Below are 26050 nucleotides of genomic sequence, written 5' to 3'. Positions count from 1 at the left end.
GATGCTCCAGATGTGAGGGTTACATGATGGCGGACATGCGATGAATCGAGTTTTGAGCCAAAAACAGGATGCGGCGGCACAAACTCGGTGGGTGATGGCATTCACTCGAACTGGCCCTCGCTGTAACAAGACAGCAACAGCAGCAGCAGGGCGAGGCGTGGTGGCGGCAACGACCCCTGGCAGCTGGCAGACGCGGAGCTTGGCCCCCAGCTGGCAACGACTGACTGCCAGCCGCCTAGCCAATCACGGCGCATCAAGAATTGAAAGGTAGGATGAATAGAGAACGGGAGGGGAGATGCTGAAGAGAGATAAAAGCCATGCAGACAACCTGTGCGTGCGCTTGGTTCGCTGCGGCAAGGCTGGTGTAGTAAGGGAAGCAGGAAGGGGCAAAACACCATGAAGGCGGCGATGCCAGTGGCGCGACACAGCAACAAAGGCAATGTAATGGACGGGAAAAATGAAAACAGGTTCAAGTCACTATTGCCCCGAGCAGTAAAGCAGACATGTGATGGGAGAGGAGGGATGGATGGTGAATGGTGGTAGAGTAAAGGAAAAGAATAACACTTACTTCCACCAACATGGTGCTTGTGTGTATGTTTGACGCGACAGGAGATTTAAAACAGAGCAGGTAGCAAAGTAAAAGGAACTCCCAAGGATAAGGATGGAATTAGCGATGAAATAAAAATAGAAATAAAGAAGCCCGGGAAGCTGATGATGATTGTTATCCAAGCAATGGGCGATAGACAGGAAGGGGAAGAAAAGAGCAGAGGCGAAAAAAAGGAACCGCGGCGGGCTTTTCGTTTCCGGTAAGGCGAGAAGGATAAGATGGCTCGGAGCAAAAAAGCGGGCGATTAGAGAGGGAGGGCAGCAGCAGCAAGGCAGAGAGGAAGAGAGAGGGAGAGGGAAAAAAATAGTGACAGCGAGTGAGAGGAGGGGGAAGAAAGGATTGGCTGCTACCTCATACCTCCTACCTCCTACCTCCTACTACTTACTACCTACGGCACTTTGCTGAGTGGCCCGTCAAAGAAAAAAGATAGCAGCAAATCGGCCACGCCACCCAACACACAGCACAGCAAAGGTAGTGGAGGGCTTTGGGCGCTGAGCGCTTCACTATTGCACTATTGCTGTCACTTACCGCCGGAGCACGGGGCAACCCGTTCACCAGTAGAATTATACGGATTATTGAAAAATTATCTCGCTTTTGGTTATACACATTGTTTATTCAATGAATTCCTGTAGATGAAGATATAAAACCGCAAGATCAAGAGAATAAAAGGCTATTCCTCCCCCCATCCCTTTGTCCTTGTTTGCTCGTTGCTCCCTTACTACTGAGGCAGGCATGTTAACAAAAACCCACTTCCTGGGAATTTTCTTGCCCTTTCCACACACAATAGCCAGCCCTCCTGCTTTCCACGCGCTTCCACCCGGACGGACGCGGCGGCTGGTCGCTCCCTTCAGTTGTTTGCTCGCTCTAATAAGTTAGTAAATGGCTAGTTACTTGCACTCCCACCTGTTCTTTTCGCCTTGTACAAGCCTCTCTTCAATTTCGAAAGCAAGCAAGGCCATTCTGTTTCTTGCTGTGATCACCGTCACGAGAACAAAAGCACCCGTTCCATACCTACCATCTACGCACAACCAAGCCAGCAAGACTGACAACTCGCCCGTACCATATGCACAGCCATGTCACCTCCCTTCCAAACCGAGGCGGATATTCTTTTGCCACCCAGCCTTTCCATCAAACAACCTGACCAACCTGCTTGCCTGTCCCTAGATTAAGCCATACCTACACCCGTAAAAACGCCAGCAACTTCGTCACGCCCACTCTCCATCGCCCTCTTGCCTCACGCAAAAAAGGATCTGTTGCTACACACTTATCTTTCAGAAATTGCGTCTATTGCGATTCCAGAATGAAGGTTCCAATAAGCATATGTACAGGGCAGATGCGAGAGATATCAAAGGCTAAAATGAATAACAACATAAAAGCCATGATGAAAAAAGTTCTGCGCAGTCTTACAGCATACCTAGCTCACCATAATCCCATACTGGGCAACTCATGGTAGCTGCTACGCAAGTGCGTGATAGCTTCAGCGCTCTCCTGTGTTAGGAAGTTATCGTCACGCTCCCTCGTGGGGTCGGGCAAAGACTTAGCGCCAGACTCGACTTTTGAAAGGGCCCTCCGAGCACTGCAGCTGTCAACAGTCAACGCCATCTACAATGAAGTCATGGCAATCCGGTCCAATTATTTGTTTATCTATGCGGCGTGAATATGCGCCAAATGCTACATGCCCTCTTCTCCTCCCTCCATGCCTAGACTCCCGCTATTGCAATAGCCAACTCCTTGCGTCTCTCGTGTTGCTGATTCCTCGAGGTAATACTCATTGTTGGGCATATCTGCCATCGCCAATATGCTGGCAGAACTCTACCCTTGAAGCGTGTTACCTACCTGGTCGAATATGTCGTGTCATGACGTGCATATGCATACATGGCAGATCTACAGATTGTCTTTCCCCGGGGGAGCGTCTGCCACACGCAACCAGAGACAGCGTTGTTGCAACTGAAGTCGGGAGACATCGCATCAATCAACGCAGATAAAAGAAAGAAAAAGAAAACGAGAGAATATTCTTCTACTCCTTCTCGGTACCGCGATCTGCCCCGTCCCCGGTCTCCATCTCGCGGGTTCCCTGCTCCTCGGGATGGGCATCCGAGGTGGCTTGGCCTTGACAAGGGGGGCAGACACGCAAAATAAGCGCCAGCTCAAAACCAGAAGATGGTCGTCTATTGGATGGTTGATTTCTAGCAGCCTCACATTCTGTGCGTTGAGCCACGACAAGACTCTACCCGAGCATGAAGACTTGAGCCAGACAACCACCCCTACACGACACTCGACTGGCTATCCTCTGTAGTATTCAACAGATGCACACTCCCAGCATGGGGGCCAAGGCACACCTCCCACATCTTGTCTTCAGACGCGTTCGGATTTTGGGCTCTCGGCGCCCGGCTCTGATCTTTGGACTACACGCTCGTTCATGTCGGCGACCGAGGCCCTCTGGATGATCTGGGGCGTTGCAACACCCAGAGTTGGTGCCGCGCCGCGTGCTCCGACGCCCTTGCCGGATTAGTAGACGACGCTGGGGTTCCAGTCTGTCGAGCGCGTACGGAGTTCCTCGCACCGCTTGCGACCAATGTGGCCGCGGACTATCTTGATAGGTTCGTCTTCTAGAGACATGCGTGCTGACTTTAATGGTTTGTCGGAATGAGCTCGTCCGTGGCATTCGCGGCAATCGTCGCATTCGCTGCGTTCTGCTGGCACTGAAACATATGGTGACGAGACAATCTCTTGTTGAATGATGAACAAAGGACTAGTACACTTCGCATTTAGCTATTAAGATCAAGAGAAAGAGCTGTGTGGGCAAGCAGCCGCCCCTCTCTTTGACATGCATTTTCAGCATTCAGGAAGCGTCGCATTGCCACCTTGAGCATAGCACGCAGATTCAAGCATGTTGTCTCTGCGGTCGTGGAGCCACCCGTGCTCAATGTTGCCACGGGATAATTGGGTACAGACCGGACCACGGGTTGCGTTCGGATGTGTGTATGGTCGTACAGCGAGCGGCGCTATGCATGACAGGTTCATAAGACGTGATCCGTGCAGGACTTGCCGCGAGCGGCGGCTCGCACGTAAGTAGACGTACGGCTCGGGGGTACCGGGGTTTTGTCAATGTGCTGCCAGAACAGGATCAAGATGGTAGTTATGCAACTACAGAGCGAGGCCCGATAAAAAGGCATTGAAATGGAACTGTCTCTGGGATTTCTGCCAACCCTGCTGTGCTGCTGCTTGCGACGGGGCTTCAGGCGACAGCAACTGCCACCATGCACATACACCAAAGCCGTTGGGTAGCGGGCACTCTGCGTTGCAGACTAGATGTATCATCAACGCAAGGTTCGACCTTTTCGTAGGCGGGCAGGAGAAGCAGGGGCAATAATAGGCTGGCGAGGCTGGGCCGTGGCCGGGTACGGATGGACGGCTGCGAGGTACGGCAGCCACGAAGCCACACCGAGTGCCTATGGGGCACGGCCGCACGGCCGCGCGGGCTACCGGCTTGGTTTGCTTTCCCGTGGAAGGGGTGGAAGAGTGAGGTTCGGGCCAAGCTCCAGGCCATCCCTGCGGTCATGGACCATGCTAGATGCTGTCGGCAGCTGCAGCCTCGTTTTCTGCCGCCTACTCTGGTACGGGCGTGGTGCGATTAGGCCATCGCGGTGGAGGATGCTGTGGTGATGGAGACCAGCAAGGTCCATGGGAGGTCAACGTCAAGCCGAAAGGACGGAATATGAGTGGCGGTTGACAGGTGGGAACAGCACTAAGAATAGGGCGGCAATGATGACCAGATCAGAGCAAATGAAGAACCCGGAAGCAGGTCACGGAGAGAGGAGGCTTTGCTGCGAGCACCCACCAATCCGATGCATGTCGAGTACATCATCATGGTGAGTGGGCTTTTTGTGGTGCATCCGTAAGTTTAGCCTGTACCTGCCAACGCAAAGAGAGAAGAAAATAGAGGAGGAGGAAGAAGAAAAAATCTACAAGGTCAACGTGACCATACAAGGAAGGACCTGAGGCGGACGGCGGGGGGCAGTGCAGATGGTGATTGGCTGGGAAGGAGGTCGGTTTGGTAATAGGAAAGCCACAAAAGGGATGCAGCTTCTAGTTAGTTTAGTACAGGGGGGCATGGATGCGCTTCAGTATGGCCGGGGCGTGTATGTTCATTGGGACGGAGGGTGAAAGGGGATGAGGAAAAAAGTGTATTTGATTAATTCTCCGTATCAAATGCATAATTTTACCATGATTGCATATAGTGAAGCGCTTATGTCAAGAGATCGTGGCGAGATATACGACCGCACGTTGACAATCTGATGTCGTGCAAGTCGGCGTGGATTGTTCGGAGTGACGGTAACGGAAGGGTTCCGGCGTAGCGTCACAATAATGCGGACTAAATGGTATTACAAACAGAGGGCCGCCGAACAAAAGTTCACTGGATGGCTTCGCTTGGCTTTTGCCAGGTGCGCGTTCTGCCAGGTGGCAGCTCATGCCAGATGCCAGGTGCCAGCAGGCCTCGGGAACGATGTGCGCCCAAGTACCAGTAACAACGCCGATAAGTACCTGTGCTTCAGGTATATAGGCTGACAGGTACCCAGGTCAACAGCTCCCTCTAGGCCGCACATTCACCACCACGTCCTGGCAATAACATTAAAAGGGACGGAGATGGCAAGGAATGGCCAACCCAGGTCATCATGAACAAGGACACCAAGGTTGTTGGATTTGTGCATGGAAATGTGGATGTGGACAAGAACGCCTATGTATGTAGTAATGCGTGGGATGGGGTTTACTGTTGACTTGAATGCGGTGCCAATGGACCAGTCGACAGACACCCCGCCGTGTTTAGAGTGCGTTACAGAGGGAGCCGTGTCGTAAACAGGCACAACATGCGCAGAGAAAAAAGTTGGGGCAGGCCGGACTACCTAACTTATTAGTAGCTAGTATCGTGAAGCCTCTCGCCTACCGCCCTTCTATAGGTACAGCCTTCTGTCTGCCAGGCAGGTAACACCACACCAAGACACACCCCCCTTGCCGCGTACCGAATTGGCCGTTGGCTTTCTTTCTTTTTCCTTCCTCACCGTCCAAACGGCTTGCCATTCCTGACTCTTCCCCCTCTTCAATCGACATAACATCACTAGTTATCACACAAAACCTCCTCACCAATTCATTTCCCCAACACGTTTCTTCGCAGTCCTGCGCGGGGTTCGTCGTCAATTCATCGGGGGACTACCCACCACGATCTGACCGTGCTCGAGGGACCATTTTTTTTTTCGTCCTGGTCTCTGCCACACAGCTGTCTTCTTTTTTTTCTTATACCGAGACAAGGCGGACCAAAAACCACAAACCCCGCCGCCCTCCATCTCCCCCAGCCAAACCTCTGTGAACGCTTCAGCACGGCATACGCGCGCTTGTTGCCCGTTCCTCTTCCTGCACATTGATCCTTCCGCCCTCAGCCGATTCGCCGCTGCTGGTGTGCCAATCTCTATTTTGCCTTGCTTATTCTGGCTTCAGATCTCCCCGCCGCTGTTGGCCGCGCAGGCCTACTCCCTCCTACCCGCCCGTGTCTCGGCTCAACGACACCATGGCTCAGTACGCCAGCAATGCCGCCGCGGCCAGCCCAGCCCTCAACTCGACCCCCGGCCACCAGTCCGGTCCGGATTCTCAAAAGGGAACCTCGTCGGCCGCCAACGACACGCCCCGCGATGACGGAGTCGCCCTGTCTGGTGCCGCCGCTTCTACCGCCAATGCCCAGCACAAGCGCGTCTACCAGGCCTGCATTCCCTGCCGCCGCCGCAAGGTCAGATGTGACCTCGGCAGCGTCGACAACCCCCACGACCCCCCCTGCGTTCGGTGCCGTCGCGAATCCAAGGAATGCTTCTTCTCCGCCACTCGTCGCAAGCGCAAGAGCGAGGACGACGGCAGTGACCTCGAGGAATACATCATCAGAAATGGCCGCCGCAAGGTCCAGGCAACCAGCCCCGGACGGGTCGAACATAGAGTCTACGCCGAGCCTACAATTCCCCAAAGCAACACGAATTGGCGCAGTCAGCCTCTGCGCCGCCCTGACGGCGGCCGTCGCGACAAGCGGACCGGCGACGACTCCGGAGACGAGGGCAACCAGACCCTCGAGAACATTGAAGCCCAGACCGTCATGCGCCAGACCGTCTACGGTCCCCATGATGCCCTCGACCTCCTCTACAAGGCCGCCACCGATGGGTCTGTAACCCCCTCTCATGCATATTCCTACTCCTCAGAGCACTGCTAACAGACTCGTCCCCCTAGCCCTGCTTCCAATCACCAACGTGACAGCAGCATCGTCTCCGCCTCGGGCGCTGCTGCTCCCACTTCGGCTGCCTCTACATCCCATACCAATCCTCTCAGCATTCATAACCGACGCCAATCCTCCGTCCGTGAGCTTCCCCGCCAGCCATCCGCCTCGGCCCGTCCTGCCCAAGTCGAGCACCACACCTCCGACTTGGCCTCTCACCCCGCATACGCCGATGCCATCAAGGCATGGTCCAGATTCCGCTTCGTCCGTGCCGGCTGGTTCACCGCGCAAGAGGCAATTGAATACATTGACTAGTATGCCTTGCTCCCATGCTTCCGTATCCCAATCCCAACACGCTAACGTCGTCAGCTACTATAAATACCTTTCTCCTCTCACACCCATCTCGCCACCCACCTTTAGCAACCCCGCCTCTCATCTTACCCTCCTGACGGAAGAACCCATACTTACCGTAACTCTTCTCACCATCGCCTCGAGATATCGTCAGATACCTGGCACTGGTGGCCAATGCCGCTCACACGCTATTCCAGAGCAGCTCTGGACATACCTCCGCGGTATGATAGAGCGCTGTCTTTGGGGGCAGGAAGCCTTCGGGGGCGGCTTCTGCGGCTCAGGCGGCTCAGCTACTACTGCCATGCTGAGCGAGGAGACTAGTAGTACCGCGCCCTGGCGAGGCTTGCGCAAAGGTAGTCTGCGAACTCTTGGCACCATTGAGTCGCTGCTCATCCTCACCGAGTGGCATCCCCGCGCCCTGCACTTCCCTCCACAAGAAGCCACGGATGAGCTCGTCCTTCCCATGGCTGAGTCTTCACCGCTCATGGCCACAGAGGACGAAATGGCTCGCCCGGCAGGTGGCAGCTTCGGCGGCAAGAGAATTGAAAGCTGGCTCGAGCCCGCCTGGCGCAGCGATCGCATGTGCTGGATGCTGCTTAGCACGGCAATGGGTCTCGCCTATGAGCTGGGCGTCTTTGACGACATTGACGCCATGCTCAAGGACGATGCCATCACCCGCCCTGAATACCGCGATGAAGCATATCGCTTGCGTGCCAACCGCATCAAGCGCCTTCTCCTCATATATACCTCTCAGCTCGCTGGTCGGCTTGGCTGGACCAGCATGGCCCCAGAGCATCTTCGCCGGGCCGACCCTGCCGTGGCCCGCAAACGGCCGTTGACGACCGACGGCAACACCCCGTCTACTAGCTACTCCCTCTCCAACACCTTCAACTACGTACCCGACCTGGAGCTCGATGACCAAATCATCCACTGCTGGGCTGGAATCAGCAATGCCATGTATATTGGCAACGAAAAGTTCTTCAAGTCACGCCAGCACACCACCGACATAATCCAGAGCGGCAAGTATGTTGAGCTACTGGGCGAGTACGGGCCCATGCTCAAGGATTGGTACCGTGAGTTTGAACTCTTCCGTCTGCCCCAGTATATTCGTTACATCTTGACCATCGAGTACGAGTATGTGCGCATCTATGTCAACTCGCTCTCTTTGCAGGCGGTTGTGGAACGTTGCACCAACAATGCCACCCAGACAGTATCCAACAACTCGAACGGCCAAGGCGCCCAGCCTACGCTCTCTCCCGCGACTCTCATGACGTACGGCAAGCTCCCGATTGGTCAATTGGGTGGCTTCACTGCCCAAGATCAAGAATATGTTCGCGAGGTTGTCGATGGATGTCGCAAGCTGCTTCATACAGTGGTCGATGGCCTCCTGCCAGGCGGCTACCTCAAACACGCCCCAGTACGCACCTACTTCCGCATTATTAGCGGAGCTATGTTCTTATTAAAGACCTTTGCCCTCGGCGCCCCGCGAGCCGACGTGCGCATGAGCATCGATCTCATGGACGCCACCGTCGAGGCGCTCCGCAATTGCGTGGTCGACGACGTGCACCTGGGTCTTCGCTTCGCTGATCTGCTCGAGACGCTGACGAGCCGTCTGCGGAACCGCTTCATCCAGGCGCCCACCGGGCCGCTGTCCGGCCGGGAGCAGAGCCCCGTGCCCGACTCGGGTGCCGCTGGTGCCCATGCCGTTGAGAACGGCTGGTCGGGGCATGCCCAGAAGCTGCGTGATGGGCTCAATGGCCAGCGCCGCCCCCTCTCCCCGACGATGGAAGGCAACAACATCTCCGCGACCCCATTCGACCTCGGCACTGGCGCCTTCCATTACCACCCGCCGGTGTCTGCCGGCCCCACCACGCCGGCAGCTGCGATGGAGAATGGCGGCACCGCAACCGCCGGCGCCGGCGGCATGGACGTGACGCTATTCGAGGAGTGGAACAACCCGGGCAATGAGATGTGGTACCTGCCCGCCGGCCCCGCATTCTTCCAAAACATGGGCGATGGCGGTGTCTCCATGACGGCCGAGGGCGTCAACGTCGGTGGCCTCGACCTGCTCGAGTACATGGCCATGGATCCTGTACAATTTCCCACGCTGGAAACAGGCGGCGGCGGCGGCGGCTCTGCCCCCAACGGAGGGACACAACCGCTGTAGGGCTCGGATCCCTTCAGCTTCTTGTAGCTCTATAAGGGATGACAGGGGGTTTCAACTTTTCTCCTTCTCAAAAATGGAGGCGACTTTTTCTGGAATTAATGGAAAGGGGAACGGAAAAAGCGTTTTTTTTAAGTTATCACGTATACATTGACACGGATTTCATGTCATTGCTCAACTTATCTAGTTGCTAAAGAAAGAAAAATCCCAGGAAGTGGGTTTTTTATTTATTGATTATCATTATTCGGCTGTGCCCTCAGCAGCAGCAGCAGCAGCCTCGGCCTCCTTGAACAGTACCTCATTCTCCTGCTGCGCCTTGAGGAAGGCATCCTTGAACTCGTTGGCATTGTCAGAGTTGGCGAGTCGGATGGCCAGAGTTACCGCCTCAGGCTCTCCCTCGCTAACATCGGCGGCGGCGTTCCAAACCCAAGACCGGTCAGAGCCAATGTTGGGAGCAAGCTTCATGTCGGGCACAACTGCTCTTCGTTAGATCGGTGTTCCTTTTTTTTCCTTGATTTTCTTCTCAACTTACTGTAGTGGTTGGCGCAGACCTTGAGAGTCTTGTCGCGGCGCATGACCAAGCGTGTGCGACCGTTCTCCTTGTGCTTGAGCAGACGAACATCGCCAGTACCACGCTCCTTCCACTCGTTGGATTCCTTGATAAAGCGGAAGAGCTTGGCGCGCATCTTGAAGAGCTGCTCCTCAGACTCCTCGTTGGTCTTGGTCTCGACCTTCTCCGTCAGCTTGATGACAGGCTCAAAGTGAACGTCCTCGCTCTCGGGAGCCTCCTCCTCGCCCTCAGCCTTGGCGGCATCCCGCTGAGCCTTTGCGCTGCCAGAGGTATCACCACGGTCCTCGTCCTCCTTCTTCTCCTTCTTGGCGCCACCGCCAAACATGGAGAAGACGGCCGAGGAAGTGACGGGAGCATCTTCCTTGGCCTCGGTCTCGGTCGCAGCAGGTTCAGTGGCGGCAGTCTCCGAAGCGGCGGTGGTGGCCTCAGCAGCGGCGGGCTCCTCAGCGGCGGGCTCAGTAGTGGCAACTTCGCTAGTCGCAGTTTCGGTCGTGGTAGTCTCCTCCGTGGTCTGGTGAAAAATAGCAGTTAGTAAGAGCTGCTCGCACGAATAAATTCTGCAACCGCACGACAACTTCTGTGCTCCTCTTCTCTACCATGACCGTTCAATAGCAGCGCAGTCGTCCCGCTGCAACACTAGAAAAATCGCAGTTTCGCGCTCGTACCTGGGGAACCTCGACAGGCTGGGTCTCCTCGACCAGGGGCTCAGTGCCGGCGGCAGACATCTTTATGGATGTGCGTAGTTGTTTGAGTCGGGAAAATCTGCTCTAGAGGGAAGAAATAGGAAGGAAAGGTTAGCCTTTGACCGTTCATCCGTAACTGTCCACCAGCAAGCGCCTTTCTGCGTGACCGGACGTTCGTTCCTAGGCGGAAGCAGAGGAGGGCCGGTGTGGGAGCTTGTCGATGGAAGAGGGGGAGGGGGCGGCGACCCGAGCCATCGCTGACCGGCGTTGCGAGACGTACCGGTATGGATAAAAATGGTTACAGGGCCAGCTCTCGATATGAAATACTGCTGCTCCTCGTATGGGCCAAGAGAATAGAGAGACTTGGGAGGTCCGAGTAGCAGATGAGAACTAGTTATAGTCCTGTGGTTGTTGTTGTAATAAATTGCACAAGTGCGGGCTAATGAAAAAAGAGCGAAGACTGCCCCTCATCTTTGCGGCGGCGGGCCAGGGCGACGACGGCGGGTAGCACAAGCCCAAGCCCATTCAAGCAAGCAAGCGCTTCCTTGGTCAGTTACTGCCTGGGAGGCCCAGGAGTGGGCACCTGGCACCTCTTGCCACCCACCCTTTGCTAATAGTTGTGCGTATTGCTGAGGTACCTTTTCCCGAAAATAACTGGCAAAGGTACATTTCCCATGCCCTACCTCACAGCCCAAGTGCCACTGGGCGCCAACAGTGTTACCCATAGGCATCAACCATCACGAGGTTTCGCAGCAGCAGAGCCTAATAAGTTCCAATAAAAAGCACGAGTGGTATTCTTCTTTCAAATCAAATATCTAAGCCTTCCTTATACCCCCCCACCGGCGCGGCCAAATCTGTAAAGCTGCAAAACATAGGTAGACTATCCCCTCGGCTTGCCAGTATGAAATCAGAAACATAAAACTACCAAAATAAGCAACCAAAGAAGATAAGAAACCTCAAACTCCTATGCTCCATGCGTAATAGCTCTCTGATTGTGTTTGCGCCACAGTCGAAACAACATCCAACGAGGCCGAGGCATACGTTATACCCTGCCAAACCCCCACAAAGCCCTGTAGCGCGAGCGACCGACTTGAGCCTCCTAGGCCGTTGTCTTGGCCCTCGACTGGAGTTTTTGTAGAAGCTCTTTAGCTGCCGCCTTCTTCTGCTGTAGGTACACTTGTGCCATGCTAGCATACATCTGGTACTCCTCGTCCTTGCCTTGTATCTTGAGCCACCACATGCGTGCGGAGATCTGCGCATCCAGGAGCCCGAGTCGAAGTTGCGCTTGAACACTGCGCACTGAGTGTGCGTATTTGGAGTATTTGTGCGGGATTTCGGTGGTGGAATGGATAAAGTTAACAGCCTGTCGCCAAAGATCGGAGACAGAGCTGGCAAGATGGTCACCAGTGCCAATATTGGCACTGATTAATAGATCCTGTGCTCTTTCGGCCCCAACTAGCCATGCATGGGAAAATGAGTCCGAAGCAGATCCAAGAACACGTCTAGCTCCGGCGAGGCACCGCTCTGCCTCATATACTGCAACGGGGACCAGCTCCGACAGATCTTGTGCGAGGCTCTTTGTCCTCTCAAAAGCGTCCACAATGATCCCCTTGCCAAAGTGAACCTTGATGGCCTTTTCTGTCTTTGGACGACACATGCTCTTGATGGAGAGGTTGACCACACCGTAAGCCTCTCGGCGGGGAAACTTCACGAGGATGCCGTCGTCAACGGCAGATAGTGAAAATTCAAGCTCCTGCGTGCTCCTCAAAACAGAAACATCAAGGCATTTGCTCGTCATCCAAGTATCTCTGACGTCCTGGGCAACGTGAATCAGAACGTCATTCTTGCCGTGAGGTGTGAATGAGACAGTCGGTTTCCGTGAACGGAAGAGGCCTTCGTCTGGCGAAGAGGTTAACGGGATCAGCGCAACTCCAGAGGTAGGCGAGCTAAGTGTCACGGTATTCTGGTGTTGGCTCCGCGTAGAAGGTGTTACCGTTGGCACAGCCGCGATACCAGACACGGCAGGCTCAGAGTCGGTCTCGGCGCTCGGGACGAAGGTTTGGGTGACGATGGCCACAGCGAGAAGAGCGACAAAGACTGGTAGTGCAGAAAGACACATTTCTGCGAGAGAGTCCGACACACCATGCGTCCATAAAAGCCCCCTGGTAAGAAAGTTCTTCTTAGCGACTTCATCTTGCTTGACCAAGTACCGGCTGGCCTCGGGAGTAAGAATCGAGGGGGTACGCAGGCTATTATCTGCATACTCTAGAGAAGCCTTGGAGGAATTGTCATCATCGTCGGAGTTCTCCGCAGCGGAAACGTGGTGCAACTGGAAATGGCTGAGCTCTGGCCCTCGACTGAACTCATGCTCATCGATCCCACGGTGTGCATGGTGTTCCTCGGTAACATCGGCGACGGAGTCTTCATCACAAGTGTTTTCCGTTCCAGCAAGGCTTATGACATCGTCTGGGCGATGCATGTCGAGCGAGCCGACGGACTCGCTAATATTGTCCAGGTAGTTGCCGTCCTGAGACTCGGTATCGGTGCCTCCTATCAACTCGTACGTGGACTCGGACAGGCCGGCATCCTCGACCGAAACACTTGTCAAGTGCATAATGTCCGGATCACTGCTAGAGATCCAGTGAGCAAGGTTCTGGTCGCCCTGCGGCAGTGGAAATCGGAGGGTGGGTTCGGAGGAGGACAGCTGGGGGTCTCGGTGTTCTGGCTGCAGCAATGGTCTCGGCAGGGGAGAATATATCTGCGTATCGCGGCGCTGTTTCGAAGACGGTGAAGTCGACGGTATTTCGATATCTTGCTGTTCCATCATGAAGCACACAGGTCAGCGGAGTCACGTCAGTAGATGGCGGCCATGGAGTTGAGTATGCATGGGCTTATACGCAGCGTCAAAAGATGGGGGATCAGTGCAGGTGCGGGCAACACTAACCACCATGTAGAAAGAGCGAGGGAAACTCGGAAAGTTTAATGCGGCGTCGCAGTCTTTAAATGTATGGGTGAAGCATAGGGTTTCATCTATGATTTTGCGTAGCAGCGTTGTCGTTGACTGCGGCTGTTTGTAGGTTGATGCTGCCTGATATCGGAATAGGTGGGGTTGACGACGGCGGGGGGCCGGGTTTGCACGGGTCGGCGAGGTAGTTGATTTGCCAGCGGGAGCAGATGCAAAGGGCCAATACGATCGTTATCGGTGCCTATGTTCCCTGCTGCTTGGTCATCTGTGAAGAAAGATTGCGAACGTGGGCTGCGGAGTGGCGATGGCTGGACGTGAATGGGTAAAGTACTAAGCGGGTGGGAGGCGAGTTAGGGCAGGCAGAAAGTTTATTAGCGAGAACGCGGAGCGACGCAATAATCTGGACGTGGTTATGACTTTCAAATGCAGAAGGCAAAAAGATGCAAAAGCAGGAAGAGGAGGGCAAGATGAAGGAAGCGTTTCAGGCTGCATTCATTCACCTTGGAAGGTGGGATGGGATGCATGCATGGAGCAAGTTGGCCGTGCTAGCAGGGCCGACCCAGGCAGCGTGATGAGGGAGGCGGAGTTGCTACTTCACACTGTAGGTACAGCGGGTGAGTGTGCTGAGCACAGCCAGTTGCGAGTACCTGAAGCGCGCTGAGCATAGTACGGCACACACTGTACGGCACCTAGAAGAGTCGCCCCCCGCTGCGGTGAGGGGTTGCCATTCGCTGAGCGCCACGATAGTGCAATTGAACCCCTCGCCTAACCAGAGGCCACATGACGGGATGCATGGATAAGACTCGACTGGGCTTTGCTACAGGACGAGAACCGGCAAGGTTGGGAATGCTGAATAACTATATATTACACTTGGGTACTCATACCTTGCGTGCGTGACACGTCAGGGAAGCGGCCTCGACAGGTACCTATGGCGGGGAGGTACAATCAAAGACGCTGTCGGAGAGGGCGGGCATATCTAAGGCGCACATAAACAAGAGAAGCATACTCGATCCTGGAACAAACATGGTGAATTTATCATTTGCATTCTCAGCATGAAATTTCCTAGCTAGCCCTGTATCTGACATTGACGTGATGACGTTGCACGATTGTAGGACGGCGGCATGCCACTTCTTTCTTATTCAGAGTGTTGTCACTGCCGCCTCGCAGTGGGCCGAAAGATGCGCTTCTGCGGGGTCAGCCAGTTGTCCGCCCTGAGTTGTCCCGCTGCCCCTCCATTCCTCCGCCTCCCACCAAGCCAACGACACGGATTGGTTGGAGTGGTTATTCTAGATTCCCATTGACACATCACTTATCCCCAGAGTCCTCGTCACGCGGCAGGTTCTGACTTGTACTCTACTCTGCTCTACTAGATCCAAGCCAACAGCTTAACTCCAATGATAGAAAATGACACGTTTCCACTTGTATTTGATATCGAGTTCATTGAATTTCCACTCTTTGTTCCAAGTGACTGTGCCACAGCCATCAGCAATAGGTGCCTTTCAAACGAGGCCAGAACAACTTGGTATATAACCAGGAGGACAAAGCAAAATAGAAAACCACGACGAACAATAAACGCCAGGATGTACATGATCCACCTCTACAACAATTCATTCTGCCCATATTATCCGGGGATGTAATTCTCTACAGCTTTGCAGAGTAAAAAAACCGATTCCGCGACAGAAATAAAACAAGTTCAAGCAATGTGCACACCGTCAGCGCCGCTACTCGCCTCAAAGATGCAAAATGCAAATTCTGCACCTCTCAACTTCTACCAAGAGTTTGTAGGTAGCACAACAGCCGATTGGCCAGCAAAAGACATGCCTTGCTCGGGGGGCAATACGGGCACAAGAAGCAAAAAGGGGTATCGTTGATGTAGTGTCATGTTCGAGCAGCAGCCCAGTCTGCTCCGGCCTGCGTCGAATTACGACGCAGCATAACGTGAGTCTGGACTCGAAAATTGGCAAGAATCCAACAAAAAAAGCTCATCCTTCACAGCACCTGGTGCTGCTGGAGAATTCTCTTCAGAGATGCCGAGTCGAAGCTATCGTCGTCCGGCATCATCTCAATTATACCCGTCAGGTTCGCTACCAGATCGCCCTGGTTGCGATAGGCGAGCAGTGAAGGAACGGCGGCCGGATCAAATTCAATGTCGTCGTAGTGGACTTTGACGAAGTGCGCAGTCGGGTTGGCCTGTACGAGAGGCATAAGAGCTTCTTCGATGGTCACCGATACCTCGCACTTAAAGTTAATTCCGTATTAGCCATGATACCAAACTTACGCATGTAGCTTTGCGCCAGAGCTGGGATGCTTACCTCATTATCGTACACAAAGACAACAACTGTCGTGTCGCGGTTGACCTTTTCGATGGCGTCAAGGTAGCCCAAAGCGTCCACCTCGTCCAAGCGGCCGTAGATGCGCACGCTCGGGCTTGTCTTCCTCGTGCGCACGACGCGGTTTGTGGCGGTTTGCAGCTCTCGCCGGCGGCTCTCGCGCCACTCACTCAGGAAGCTGTCTTCATCCGTGTTGCTCTTCGCGTCGTCGTCTGTCTCGCTGTCGGATCGGGCACCGCCAGTGATGGTGACGCTGTTGCCGGTGGCTGGGGCCACGCCGGCGAAGCCAAGGATGCTCCGGCGAGCGTTGCGAGCGCGGTCGACCCATTTACTCCTGCGCGCCGTCTCGTAGCTGCGAGCGTCGGCGATGACGCCCTTGACGCCGGTGAAGCGGCCGCTGTCAAAGGACGCGGGTGGGAGCTTCAGCTCCGCGGCGGTGGTGGGCATACGCATAGCGGCGTCGATCTGGGCGTTGCGATATGTCTCCTCCTCACTGAGCTCGTCCTTTTCTGACCGGTCGGCGTCGTGCTTGTCCTCGGGATGTGTCGTGGCACGGTCTGCGTTGTTGGACACTAGCTGGTTGAACTCGTCTTGGGCAGCCGTGGTGGAAGCCATATGAGGAAGGGCAGCGCAGCGGACTCTCCGGGAAGAGAGCCTGCGAAAGCCGGGAAGGGCGGGTATATCAAGTATTTAAGCAGCGATGGGATTCAGCGGCTGGGCCGAGTCGACCAAGGTAGATCCTGTTTAAGCACGACGCAAGAGGAAGCGGCTAGAGGGGCAGCGCGCTGATCCAATATGGGCTCCTGCGGTGCGGCGAGTTCAATAAGCCCCAATAATAGGACGGACAGCGGGAGATGGTGCGAGTGGGCGTTAACTGGTCGAGCCGAACAATAAAAAATAAAAAAGAAGTTGCGAGTCGGCGCGCCGGCGCAGATTGAAGCTGAGGAAGCAGGGCACGGAACTGAGTTGAGGATGGAGGGGTGTGGAGCAGAGCGAAGTGCAGAGGGGGAGGGGCGTGCGTGTGGCTTGGGTGTGCCGGCGTCTTGCTGTGCTCAAGAAGCGCACAAGAGGGGCGACGCGGGAACGGTGGAAAGATGGAGATGAGAAGAAAGGAATAAAGGGGGAGGTCGGACGAGGAATCACTGAAGGAAGCGAGGCATGACGAGGAATAAATATTCTGGCCTTGTTGGTCTCGTTTACAGCCGTCGTTTGGTGCCGGTTGTTTGTGGCGGTGGAATCTACAGACCACAGCGAATATGCTGGCGATTTGCCCTGCTGCGCCTCGCATGGTGGAGTTTCAATGATGGCCGTTGGCAGTGACTCGGAGGTTGTCTCAGCGGACTCTTGGCCTGTGATGCGTGCTAGAAGACGCCACAGCAGGAGTGGCTCAGGGGTTCGTTGGCATCCAACATACTCGGCGCCACAGGCCCGCACATCACGCCCTCCACATTGCTGACAGTAATTTATTATACGAAAATACATGCCATGCCATGCTTTGCATGCATCGTGCACGACTCGATGTTTCAACGAGACACAAAATGGCACTTGTCAAATAAAGCAGCCCAATCATTGCTAAGGATAGCATGACTACGAATCATCGAGGCCGGGCTGAACGACAATGTGGCCCTCCACTTTCGAAACCACAAATATGGGCATTTCGACCCGTCTTCGTCCCCAAGCCGGTCCCCTCCTCCACGTCGACTGGCACGTTGCGGCTTCGCTGTCCGGCTCTTCTGGAAGGAGATCGGCGACCCAGATGTCATTTTCTCCCTCGGCTGGCCATTTTCTCCAAAGAACTTCGGGCAACCCCAGCTCTGCCATGCGGCCGCAGGGATTTGTCTGCCTGGGCGCGCTCGGCGAGGCCCGCGGAAAAACGACATCACTGGCGTCGTCCAAGACAGTCTCCAATAACGCGTCAATGCACCTCATCTTATCCCCCTTTTTTGCGTGGGCTTCTAGAAGCGCAGACTGATGATTCACAGTGACCGCCATGTCAGGTCACGCTTTGGCCAGCGATGCAGCCATGTCTCGCTTTTGCCGTTACACTGAGTCCCTGACGCACACATCGGTCGTACTTCGTATATACCAGTAATAAAGCAAACAGCCAGCTATCACGAACAGAATAGGTCGGCATTGTTCCGCAACACGCCAGACTTGACGTCTCGCTTCTGCTGTGACCAGCCTGCAGAGACCCATCAGCAAGCAGCAAGAGCCGCACGACCGCCTTCGCAACGTGGCTCCCAAATTACGATCATCCACCAGGCAGCTCGCGGATGCATCCGACGACGCCAACTGGGCTCTGCCATACATGAATATTATTAACCATAAGGCAGCCGACCTTGCTGACCTTTCGGCTTCGGGAGTCGTCCATCTGCCGCCATGGTCACACTCACCGCTACCGCCTGCAACAATACGGCTACGCACACTATAAAAAGCTATCAGCACATAACCACAAATGATGTCGTGTCAAATGCTCGTAAAAGAGGATCGCCACCACTCAGTGCGTCGAGGTCAAGCCACTGATTTCGGTTCAAAACAGTGTCTCAGCTGGTGTCTGCCAGTAAGGTGTAAAAGTCACATTGCTACAATGATCACTACCCAATCTGCCATTTCCAGCTTCCATCCTAACGAGGATCTACAGATAATTTGGGACGCAAAAAGAAGCTTCTGCCAAATCAGAGATAGAGCCCCCAGTCTCGCCACCTAGTGAGTGCTGGCTCGTGGCGCGGGTGTTTCAAGTCCCTGCGTCGGTTAGCATCACACCCCATGGGGGTGGCTTTTAACTACACCAACAGCACAGGGAAAATTATATCGATGATGACAGTATACTGATTGTCGCCTCCTAGCTCATTCTTAAATGGTTGAAAGGAATTTCAAATACGTTAGTCTTTCCTTGCGTTTGAGGCTTGCACACAATGACCTCTCGAGCCATCGCAGACGTACATTCCAACACCGTGACTGCCACGGCATGGCCCGGCCAGTCATCGTGAAATCCAATCCACCGCTGCCTCACAGACCGCTAGTCTGACAGGCGGACTCCGATCACCGCCAGGAATCAGATGCTCGATTCGCAACTTATGATTACAGAGAAACGGCTAGTGTCATGCTAGGACAGAAAGCACAGACACGATGCGGCGAGTCGGCGACGCACCTACATTGCAATGCAATTTACATCCTAGCTCAGGCCAAGAAAACTTCCTTGGCTCTACAGCACATGATTCCTCTATCCAATGCCAAGCGGACCGCATGTATATTAAAATCCACGCGAGCACTTCAAGGAAAGTAGGAGAGCAACGAGGCCCATGGACCCCAACCAAATAACCACAGTTCAAACGAACATATCAGTTCAGTTGCGACTCAGACGCACCCCTGCCCTCCACGGTGCGCCTTTCTAAGCTCATCTATATATATATCTGTATCCTCCAGCTTTCTATCAATGAAAGTCGATGCCTGTCGGCCCCAATACCAAAAGAAAACGTCGTCAAAAATCGCCATTTGGGGATGGTCCGCGTTGTACATGGGCTGGATGTGTCCGTTGAACAGATTATACATGCCTTTTGGTATCATTGCGGCGTGGAAGAACCAAAAACCTCCGTTACGCCATGTTTTCAGCTGTAACTCGGCCTGCCTCGTCGAACCATGTCGCCTTCGTTCTTCATCCGCGTACACGGCCAGGTACTCTTCCAGGGTCTCCTCGTACTCGTCGAGGTGTGCAGCCTCCTTGAACCCGTCAACAGCGCGTGACGTGATCCGGTAAGGCGGGGTTTGCATCTGTGCCGGCAGGCTGTGCGTCCACTCGAGGTCGATGATGCACTTGACGTTCCACTGCTCGTCGACGAAGATGTTGCTTTGATGTAGGTCGGTAAGGGTGAGGAAGAAAGGGCCTTGCCGCAAACCCGCATCAACAAAATGGTGCGACGTGGCACGCAGTGCGGTGAGAGCTGCCATCTGCGCCTGGCCGTCTTTGGCATCGAATACCGCGTTCGGTTGTCCCCGGAGCTTGGCATCCTGAAGCGTCAGCAGGTCTGCCAGGTATGGTTCCACTTCGAGATACGTCCGCTCGCGAGGAATCTGCGACCAGACCCCATCATTCTCCAGCATGTGCATATACAGGTTCAGTGGCCTGTTGCTCAGTGAGATGGTGTCTCGCTGAAGCGATAGCGCCCCGATACGTGGCTGTGGGATGGCATTCATCGACAGCTTGATGCGTGCCAGGTCGCGGAACAGGTTCGCCTTATATCTCTCGTCCTGGTAATGCTTGTTCCAGGACAGTGCGAGGCTCGTCCCCTGGGCCTCGCTGATGAGAAGAAACCCAGGGCTGAGGGCGTGCTGGATCGGATGCCGCACGTGTCTGATGGGACCAGGGCGACCGAGAGCTTGAGCCACGATGCGATGGAACTGCCGCCACGTTCGACGCCACCAGGGAGCATACTCGGGAGATGTGAACTAAACATGATCAAAAGGTAGAATACAACAAGTCAGCAAAGACACATCACGACAAGGAATAAGCTTTTCAACAGAGAACCGTACGACGGAGCCGTCAGGAAGACCAAAAGCGTGCAATGTAGGAATCGGCACGTCTGGGCAGTGCTCCTGCAGCCAGAGATATGTTGCAATTTCGGTTCGCAGCTTCTCTTCCGCATTGCCGGGGAAGTGGCCCTCGCCGATGCGATGCGTCAGCGGAAGGCGCAGGTACACCTTTTCACCGCGCGGGAGCAGCCGGACTGGGATGGCGACGTTGAAGCTCCCAGAACGCCAGTAACACGAGGGAGCGACGCTGCACGATGAAACCGGCAGCAAGCGGGAGATCATGGCCTCAAGCTCTCCCCTCTGCGCCTCAATGGATGCGTAAAACTCCCGCCGGAGGCCGGGGAAGCGCATCGACACAAGCTTATTCTCCTCGCTCTCGATGGCAGCCTCTAGGGACGAACCGTCATCATCGGCGGCGGTGGCGGCAACGGCGTCGTGCAGCGCATGGCCAGGCGCTTCCGTGTCTTCTTGGTCGGTCGACGACATTGGGGTGACGGTGGTGAAGTTCAATTCTCTCGTAACAAGCACACTTTTCACCAAAACAAGGAGACCGTCAAACAAAAAAAAAGTTATCGTCTCTCTTACGATTTGGATGATGCATGCATCCCCTCAGGCAGATATGTCAACGCCCAGCCGCTGTACGAGTCCCCCCCCCCCCCCCCTTCCGCGCGCCCTTGTCTTTATCACACTGCAAGTCTATTTATAGGACTTCGGAACAAAATCAGCAACGTGCTTCGGGAAAGAGAAGTTATGATCCGGTGAGAGGAATAGGAGATCGAAACAAGGCGATCTTGTGGCGGCAGAGTGCGGGTTAGAATGGCAACGGATTACCATGTGCATGTGCAGGCGCATGCATCTCGTGTACGTATGCTGCAGGATTACTCTTGGGCCAATGCGTTCATAGTTGCTCCCGCCGTGACAAAGTTGACAGTAATTCGTAGAGTAAGAGGTTTCGGCACAGACAGCCCAGCCGCATGACAAATTTGGGCTGCCGACAAAACGGCAGCCCGCATATGAAAGCGGCACAAGGGACGACGACGCCCTCCTTCTTTCCGACTTCGGAAGCGAATCACGGTACAATCTTCCATCTCTCGCCGAACTTGTTGATAATCTCAAGTGTATTATCTCCCTGACTGGCTTTGACTCTTGGTATAGCTGGCATCTTCCCCATCCACCCTCCTTGAAATCAGAAGAAAATAAAAAAGTAAAAAAAAGTAAACCCCATAAAAACAGAGAGATTGCCAAGATCCTCCCTCATCCGTCTCTGGCAATTAGGAGAGGGCGAAAATTATCCTTCCACACATACACTTATGGCCGTATCACCCTCCTCTCTGCAGCTCCCTCTCTCTCTCTTCTTTTTCCTTCCCTTCTGGTACTGACCGGCCTTCACCTTTTTCGGTTGACGAGAAGCAGCCGAGCCAATAACGGATCGGAGAACAAAAACATAGCAAGGAACGCGGGGTGCGGCTGCACTGACAAAATGGAATATGAGACAACAAGTAATACAGATCGCTTCAGACGGTCCCTCGAGGTGGCGGCAAACAGGAACGAATTTGAAGGCGTGTAGATGTCGTAGAAACAAGGCGGAGGGTTGGGGATGCCGCGGGAGGAAAGCAAGACCGAATGTTGGGAGCTGCAAATAGAAGTGCACACAAAATAGTTTTTTAACAGGACCGAGCCCAGCCGCAACAGGTAAAAAAAAAAGGGAAAATAAAAAGGGGGTACAGACCAGCAAAAGCAAGCATGGAGAGGAACAAGACAACGAAAAAGACCAAACATAGTAAAGAAGAGAACGGCAAAAATGAAAAGGCAAAGAAAGAATCCATGGTACATGAGGTATCGATCGCACTCTCCGCTTCCGCACCTCGGGACTAAATGTGCCGAGCATCCAGCTGCTTGCTCAAGAGCTCAAGGGCTCCGATCTGCCTCATGATTGGGTCCAAGTAGTTATATAATGTACGTGTCGTCACATCGTGCAGTGTACGCCGGCAAGCCTCGTCTTGCTCTCTCGCTTCCGCATACCGTCAATTCGTGTCGTGTCGTTTGCAGTCCCAACCGGTCGGTGTAGTCGTCGAGCGGCTCGCATACGACAAGTGCGCCGCAGCGCACGCCGGATTGTCACGGTATCGAAACAGAGACTCTCTCCGTCTCGCCTAGATTTAGTACGCCCAAATCTTGAGCTGTAGATGGAATGTTTTGTTAGTAGTGATTCACACAAAAGTGGGCGAGGTTCGTGTTACGCACCATAGAATCCCATGAACCTGTGCACAGGCTGACACCGTCGTTGCTGACGCCCAGACAGCTGACGCGGTTCTCATGGCCAACCAAAGAGCCAACCTTTTCGCCTCGCGTAACATCCCAAACCTGGAAAAAGTCAGCGTTTCGGTACTGTGTGATGTGGTAAGATGCGATGCATACCTTGCACTCATAGTCATCGTAACCAGCAAACAATAAACGGCCAGAAACAGAGGTGGCGACTGACGTAATACCGCAAAGAATGGATTCGGACTACAACAGGCGTTAGCAGGGCGAGACATGGAGATTGACGATTCAGCACGTACGCCATAGACGTTGAGCTCGCGGTCGGCGCGGATGTCAAAGAGACGGCAGGTAGCGTCGTCGGAGCCGGTGACAAAGGAGTGGCCATCAGGGAAGAACTGAATGGCGTTGATGTCGGACTCGTGGCCAGCAAAGGTCTGGACGGCCTTGCCAGCGCGAATATCCCAGAGCTTGGCAAAAGCGTCGCAGGCGCCGGAGATGAAGGTGTTTTGGTTGGTCGGGTTGAGGCTGATGCTCATGACGTCGCCGAGGTGATCAGCAAACTCTGTGATGCGCTGGCCAGTTTCGATGTCCCACTTGATGCAGGTCATGTCGCCAGATGAGGTGAGGATGCTGCGGTCGTTGATGAAACGGCAGCAAGAGAGGTAGCCAGCGTGGCCGGAGAGCTCCCGGGCGACACGCGTGGGGCCGTCGCGCTGCTGGTTGAGGTTGTATATGGAACAAATATTGTCAAGACCACCGCAGGCGACAAAGTTACCCGAGGGGGCGTACGCGCAGGTCATCACCCAAGAAGAGCGGAGGGGGATGGCGTGGACCTTGTTAGTGGTGTAGGCATCCCAGATGATGAGCTTGCCGTCTTGCGAAGCTGAAACAAGGTGTCGGCGGTCAGTCGACCAGTGCATGGCGTAAATCTTGGCGAGATGGCCCTTGAGGGTGCGCTTGGCCTTCATGAGCTGGTTCTTGGGGATGGGCTCGTGAGCCTGCTGGGCAACAGCCCGGACTGTGGGCAAGCAGCAGTTAGCTTTGACATGGAAACAGATGCAGGTGGAGGTTGTGGCGGGTGGTCTGCGATGAATTGGCGATGCGGTGAATGGTAGAGGATAGCAATGTCGACCTGGCCGGCGTGGCAAGCAGCAATTTGGGCCAGGCAGGATAGGAGTAACAGCAGCAGTAGGTAGCTACAAGAGATTTGGGGCAGTTGGGCGATTGGGTGCGAGGAGAACGTACGGGTGGTATCGGCCAATTCATCCTTCTTTCTCTTGATGCGATCTTTGAGGTTCTCAGCTTCGCGACGGGCCTGTTGGATGCGCGCCTGCATGGCCTCGGGCGAAACATCGTTTTGGCCCTGAGAATTCATGGCAACGGGCGGAGGGGGCGGAGGAGACGGTCGGCTCGGCTAAGCGTCTGCGCAGGGCGAGTGGGCGACGAAGAGGAGGTAGAGAAAGAAGAATGTGGAAGGGGGTTGGGCCAAGGACTCGAGATGACAAAATGGTCGTCTTGTTCGGTTTGCTATCGTCGGAGATCGGGGGTTTGACGGGGGGGAGAGGGGCGTTTGGTTGCGGTCAATGGGAGTCGATGTGTTTGGCTGGAGAGTGGAGAGCGAGCAAGCAGGAGGTAATTGAGCGAGAGCAGACTGAGCGGCGGCGACAACGGCGGTGGCGGCGGCGGCAACAGCAGCAGATGCAGCAACAAGCGGCGACGACGAGAGACAAGGAGGCAGCGGAGGAGAGGATGGATGGATGGGACAGATGAGAGAGGCTGGGCTGCTGGACAGGGCCAGGCGAGACGAGGCGAGGCTAGGCGGCTTGAGATGGGCTGGGAGGGGGGGGGAGGAGACAGAGGGAGGGGCCGACCTGGTACTAACCTACAGGCTAGCCCATCTCCTACTGGGGACGATGAGAGCTGGGGCTTTTTTTCTGGTGGATGGTGTTCAACTAGTGCAGGGCATTTTGGAGATGAGCAAGGGCGCTAGCCCAGGCCGGTCCTTCGTCTTATTACAAGTGTTTGTAAGGTCCTTGAAACTGTGCAAGTGAGCAGTGAGCAGTGAGACGAATAACCAAGCCGGTCTCTCCTCACCGGTACCTACTCACGGAGTAAGCAGGTACTAACGTTGGTACCCGCAGACTTGCAATTGGTGTGATTCGGTGCAGGATGCACTGGATAGTACCTATGTAGGTGACTTATTAGAGATTCGCCGCCGCGACCCAGGACGGGAAGGTGCCTTGGTGGGTGCAAGCTAGCTCGGCTGCTTTCGGTGACGCGGCGATGGATAAGGCACATATTAGCACTAACAGAGCAACAAGTTTTTTCATTGTCCAAGCAAGTGACATATAAAAATAAGAATAAACACCATGCAGCTTACAATAGACCTTGGTCATGGCATCTTACGTACGAAGTAACTACTGTCCGGAGTTACGCATGTACATAGGTTGCAGGTATCCCAGCTGTGCGCAAAACACGTCTGCTCAATGCTGCAGGGCCCCCATGCAGCGTTGGTGGATGCCCCCTAATGAATCCAGGCACTTCTGCACCATCACTTGACAGTATAATTAGGGGGGAAGGCACGCGCAAATAACTTGCCTGCAATTCAGATGCATACAGACAGTTCTCATACTCGACTTGACCGGCCTGTTCACTTTTCCGGATTCTGTCTATTTCTCTGCGCTCGCCAGTGTCTACTAAGTTACTTGTTAGTCACAACCGGCCTTCGACAACTAATGCCCCTAATTAAACCTCCCGATACCCTGCCGTCACCATCAACCAGGGGAACATGGCCCCCCTGTTGATAGACGGCCCAGACAGCCCAACGGTTTGTCAAAATGTTCATCATGATAGACTCAGATAGAGTAGCCGAGATGGCAAGGGCCAGCATTCGTTTGTTCCGTTGACGTTGAAGATGCTGGAATACTCCCACTGCCAGCATTATTGCCCTGGCCAGCCTGGTACCGACAAATTCGCAGCGCAGCCCACCAAATACAACGTACCTCCACACTCCCATCCTGTTAGCTTCAACGGGTACCTGTCTCATGTACCTTCCCAATGGTAGCGATCCAAGCGGGCCGGGGCACGGTCGGTCCTGCCCACCTGCGCTTCTGTGCAGCCTCTGCACATCATTGGGCTCTGGTGTCCATCAGTGCCGTAGTAGGCAAATAAATGGACGAATGGGTACAGCAGCTATGGGAGATGTAGCTGTTGGTGGTGTGCGGTGGATGAGTAGAGCCCTACTAAGACAGGGGCTAGCGCTCACAGCTCACAGGCAGGGTCGAATAGCCTGCCTACGCTCAAGAAGAGGAAACAGGGGACTTCGATCAAAGCAAAC

The 26050-nt window shown here is 54.5% G+C and overlaps 6 protein-coding genes across 6 annotated transcripts; 1 reads left to right on the top strand and 5 right to left on the bottom strand.

Moving 5' to 3' along the window:
• Positions 1-6170: 6170 nt before the first annotated feature.
• On the top strand, positions 6171-9375 carry ISF_07150 (Zn(2)-C6 fungal-type DNA-binding domain protein; the record flags this gene model as incomplete). The annotated part of the gene is made up of 3 exons (XM_018850753.1): positions 6171-6805; positions 6872-7171; positions 7227-9375. 3 exons carry the CDS (start codon positions 6171-6173, stop codon positions 9373-9375), a joined length of 3084 nt encoding a protein of 1027 aa, XP_018702031.1.
• A 237-nt stretch (positions 9376-9612) lies between these two features.
• On the bottom strand, positions 9613-10668 carry ISF_07149 (ran/spi1 binding protein; the record flags this gene model as incomplete). Its single annotated transcript, XM_018850752.1, has 3 exons — positions 9613-9848; positions 9905-10454; positions 10609-10668. The coding sequence occupies 3 exons, from the start codon at positions 10666-10668 to the stop codon at positions 9613-9615; spliced, it is 846 nt and encodes a 281-aa protein (XP_018702030.1).
• A 1057-nt stretch (positions 10669-11725) lies between these two features.
• On the bottom strand, positions 11726-13450 carry ISF_07148 (hypothetical protein; the record flags this gene model as incomplete). Its single annotated transcript, XM_018850751.1, has 1 exon — positions 11726-13450. The coding sequence occupies one exon, from the start codon at positions 13448-13450 to the stop codon at positions 11726-11728; it is 1725 nt and encodes a 574-aa protein (XP_018702029.1).
• Positions 13451-15580: 2130 nt separating this feature from the next.
• On the bottom strand, positions 15581-16536 carry ISF_07147 (phosducin; the record flags this gene model as incomplete). The annotated part of the gene is made up of 2 exons (XM_018853661.1): positions 15581-15829; positions 15904-16536. 2 exons carry the CDS (start codon positions 16534-16536, stop codon positions 15581-15583), a joined length of 882 nt encoding a protein of 293 aa, XP_018702028.1.
• A 2742-nt stretch (positions 16537-19278) lies between these two features.
• ISF_07146 (Aminoglycoside phosphotransferase) lies at positions 19279-20937 on the bottom strand (the record flags this gene model as incomplete). Its single annotated transcript, XM_018850750.1, has 2 exons — positions 19279-20367; positions 20452-20937. The coding sequence occupies 2 exons, from the start codon at positions 20935-20937 to the stop codon at positions 19279-19281; spliced, it is 1575 nt and encodes a 524-aa protein (XP_018702027.1).
• Positions 20938-22610: 1673 nt separating this feature from the next.
• ISF_07145 (heterotrimeric G protein beta subunit) lies at positions 22611-24088 on the bottom strand (the record flags this gene model as incomplete). Its single annotated transcript, XM_018850749.1, has 5 exons — positions 22611-22631; positions 22696-22815; positions 22870-22959; positions 23013-23731; positions 23959-24088. The coding sequence occupies 5 exons, from the start codon at positions 24086-24088 to the stop codon at positions 22611-22613; spliced, it is 1080 nt and encodes a 359-aa protein (XP_018702026.1).
• Between the last annotated feature and the right edge of the window lie 1962 nt (positions 24089-26050).

The sequence above is a fragment of the Cordyceps fumosorosea genome (genome assembly GCF_001636725.1).
Source record: "Cordyceps fumosorosea ARSEF 2679 chromosome Unknown scaffold_20, whole genome shotgun sequence".
Taxonomy (NCBI): Eukaryota; Fungi; Ascomycota; class Sordariomycetes; order Hypocreales; family Cordycipitaceae; genus Cordyceps; species Cordyceps fumosorosea.
This window is presented reverse-complemented; position numbering and strand designations above follow the sequence as displayed.